At 37.1% G+C, this 3459-nt stretch overlaps 1 protein-coding gene across 1 annotated transcript; it reads left to right on the forward strand.

Moving 5' to 3' along the window:
• Positions 307–2258, forward strand: LOC107647740 (uncharacterized protein At5g39865). Its single transcript, XM_016351818.2, has one exon. It carries the CDS (start codon positions 1004–1006, stop codon positions 1832–1834), a length of 831 nt encoding a protein of 276 aa, XP_016207304.1. The 5' UTR covers positions 307–1003; the 3' UTR covers positions 1835–2258.

Consider the following 3459-nt stretch of genomic DNA (forward strand, 5'->3'; position numbering starts at 1 on the left):
ATTAAAGAGAATGGAGATACACTTAAGAGAGAAACTGGTAATCATCATTTATTAAATTATTTTTTTAACTACGAACCTTTTATCCTCTTGCTCTTTACCAATAGTAAAACTGTCTTGAAGAACAATAAAGAGGTTATCATTGATGTCCTAATTGGTGTTGGTTGTGCTGCCAATTTCTGCTGGTAGAGAGAGGATGGTAACAAGCAATTTGTCAAACTATGCAATCAATGAACAACAATGTTATACATTTCCTTATTTTATCTCTATAGAGTGACTATAGACAATTTTAAAAAAACTACTATTAAAATTGCCAAAATAGCATGCTTGTTAAATAATGGAATATAGAGCTGCATTTCATTTGTGTGTTAATACGTATGCACATATCTAGGTCCAAGAAACTGATATTGACTTCTTTTGCAGAGTGCAGTGGTAGTAATTACTAATTAGCAGCTTCTTGCATGTATTTACATACATACATGAACAGATCTCTATAAACAGACAACACAGAGACACAGAAGAAGAACATATAATTTGTCCATATTTATACAAGGTTGTAATAAGATCCTCTTACTCACACTCATCCATATTCCGCTTCTTTCTTCTAGGTTCTCCCTCTTGAAAACCCCTCGTGAAAGCGAAAAATTAAAACCAACCCCTCAACTACCTTAACCACCCCCAAATTTCCATATTCTGTTTCCCCTCTTTTTCTTCTTCCCTCGCTCATTCATTCACATCTTAACCCTTCACACTTCTCTGCTAAAATCAAAATGCAAAGCCATTCATTCTTCAATCTCTTACCTCAAACACCAAAATCCAAACTTTGAACAACCAAATCCAACCCTTCTCTCCAAAACAACAAATCAAGCAATACCCATTTCAGATATCCTCTAAAAATCAAACCTTTTTCACCTTTCAAAACCACAACCTCCCAAGAACGCTACAACAAAACAAGAAGAGGAGAAAGAAAAAAGCAACGAACTTTCTTCACAATTCTAGACCTTCAATGTGGTTACCATGGCAAAAATCATCAGCACTTCAAATTCACAACACATCATCCCAACAACCCCATTCTCATTTCTCATGTTCCTCCTTCAAAGACATTCAAACCCTCTTTCTTGAAGAACCCCCTACCACTACCGCCACCATCACAAAACCCAAACCCTCCACAACCATTTTCCACCGAGTCACACTCGCCAACTCGCTCCTCCGAGCCTGGTCAACTCACCTGCTCAACCAGCCCTCAAAACTCACCAACTTCCCCTCCCAAACCTATGCCTCACGCGCCGGAGAACCAGACCCACGCGCCGCAAAATCAGATGTACGCGCCGTCGAAATGGACTCACGCGCCAAGGAAACGGTCTCTTCGGTAATCGTCCCGCGAGCAGAGCAGCGCGTGGTAGTGTACTTCACCAGCCTGCGCGTGGTGCGGTCCACCTTCGAGGACTGCAAAACGGTGCGTTCCATCCTTCGCGGGTTCAAGGTAGCACTAGACGAGCGTGACGTGTCAATGGACTCGGGTTTTCTCCGGGAGCTTCGTCGGGTAACGGGTCGGCCAAACGGGCTGACCCTGCCACGTGTCTTCGTGAACGGTAGGTACGTGGGTGGGGCCGAAGAAGTGAGGTGGCTTCACGAAAGTGGAGAACTTAAGAAGCTTCTGGAAGGGTTGCCCGCATCGGATTCTTTGAGGCAGTGCCACGTGTGTGGGGACCACAGATTCGTGCTTTGCGGGGAGTGTTCCGGTGCGCGTAAGGTGTACGAGGAGAAAGGTGGATTCAAGACGTGTACGGCTTGCAATGAGAGTGGCTTGATCAGGTGCTTCTCTTGCTCTTGCTGATCCACCTGCACCCGCACCACCAATAATCACCCATCACTCTCTCATTTCATGATGATTTTTTTTTTTCATCTTTTTTGTTAGAGATATATACATTTGATATTTTCATCTGTCAATGAGTGAGTGGGACTGCTACAATAATTAAAATAATAACAACAAAAATGAAAAAGGACAATGAAAAGAGTAGTGGGGAAAAAGTGTCAATGACTCAAATATGCCAAGAGAAAACGAAAATAACACTAATTTTTATTTTTTTTTTGGTTAATTTTAGGAATTTTTTTTTTGGATTACTTAGTTTTGTAGTTGTATGGGCTTGTAAGAAATTGTTGATTGAAGGACATAACATGACTTTTCTGCCTGTGGCTATGTATTTTTTATTTGAAAATCCATGTTACCTATTAATAAGAAGCATGCTCTATTAATAATATTTTATTTATTGTTATTTAATTATAGATTAAATTAATATCAATACGCTGGGTTGCTCTACCAAACTGATTGAATTTTTCATCTGAATCATAAACCATTGTCAACAATGGTGATTACACCATTATTTTAAACAGGTGATATCTTTTTATCTTCTTTACTGTCACAATTTTTCAACACGGTGTTGGCAAAATTGCATAACATGATACACGGGAATGAATCCTCTCCAATTTTTGTAACAATTGAGGGAGTAATTTTTGTAACAATTGAGGGAGTAAAGTGTGATTTCTCACTGTTGATTTTATAAGTGGTTGATTTTATAGGTGGGACCAAAAATAAATATGAAAGAGAAAGTAATAGAGGGTTAAAGATCACACTTTACACTCTCAATTTTTTTTTAACAATTGAGAGGATCCATTCATTCCCCATCATTCACCAATCTATTACATTAACTCTTAGAAACTCAACATTATTTAATATATCTCAAGTTTTTAGTATTATTATTTTTAGTCTTAACTTACTAAAATTGATACTAATTAAACTGGATTTTGTCTTACTTTGACACTTAACTGAAAATATCTAGTACTAATTTGATTTTCAGAAAAAAAAAAAAAACTTGAGGAATGACTTGATTCTAGGGTGAAATTCAGAGATTGAATTGGGATTTAATTTATTTTAATATTTAGTGCAATAATAGATTATGGTTTTTCATTCGAGACTCGCAAAGGCAAAAGGCATGGCCTATATTTTATCATTTATCAAGCAGCACTCTCATCACTAAGAACAAGATCATGTTGTACAAAAGCAACGAATTATTATGACCCAAATGTGGAAATGTGACAAATGTAAGCAACCATATCATACTCGCATCTCTATAATATTGTATGAAATCAAATATAGTTATAATAATAGGGTAAGGAAATAGAAACATGTGACTATGTGAATCCTATAAAGGATATAATAATTCTTTAACCTATATAGTTGATAATTGATTTCGTGTGGTTAAATTTCTCTTGTTCCAACACCAATTATTGGTCATAGAAATTCATTTTTAGACCCAAGCTATGTTGGTGATGGGCATTGATTGCTTTCTTAAGGTACCAGATTTAGATGTTGTCTTATTTGGATTTGTGTATTTATGATAAGTATGGTGCACTGGACCTAAATTTTATGTATGGATGCTCACTAAAAGACTCAAGGATTTT

Source organism: Arachis ipaensis, chromosome B01 (genome assembly GCF_000816755.2).
Source record: "Arachis ipaensis cultivar K30076 chromosome B01, Araip1.1, whole genome shotgun sequence".
NCBI lineage: Eukaryota > Viridiplantae > Streptophyta > Magnoliopsida > Fabales > Fabaceae > Arachis > Arachis ipaensis.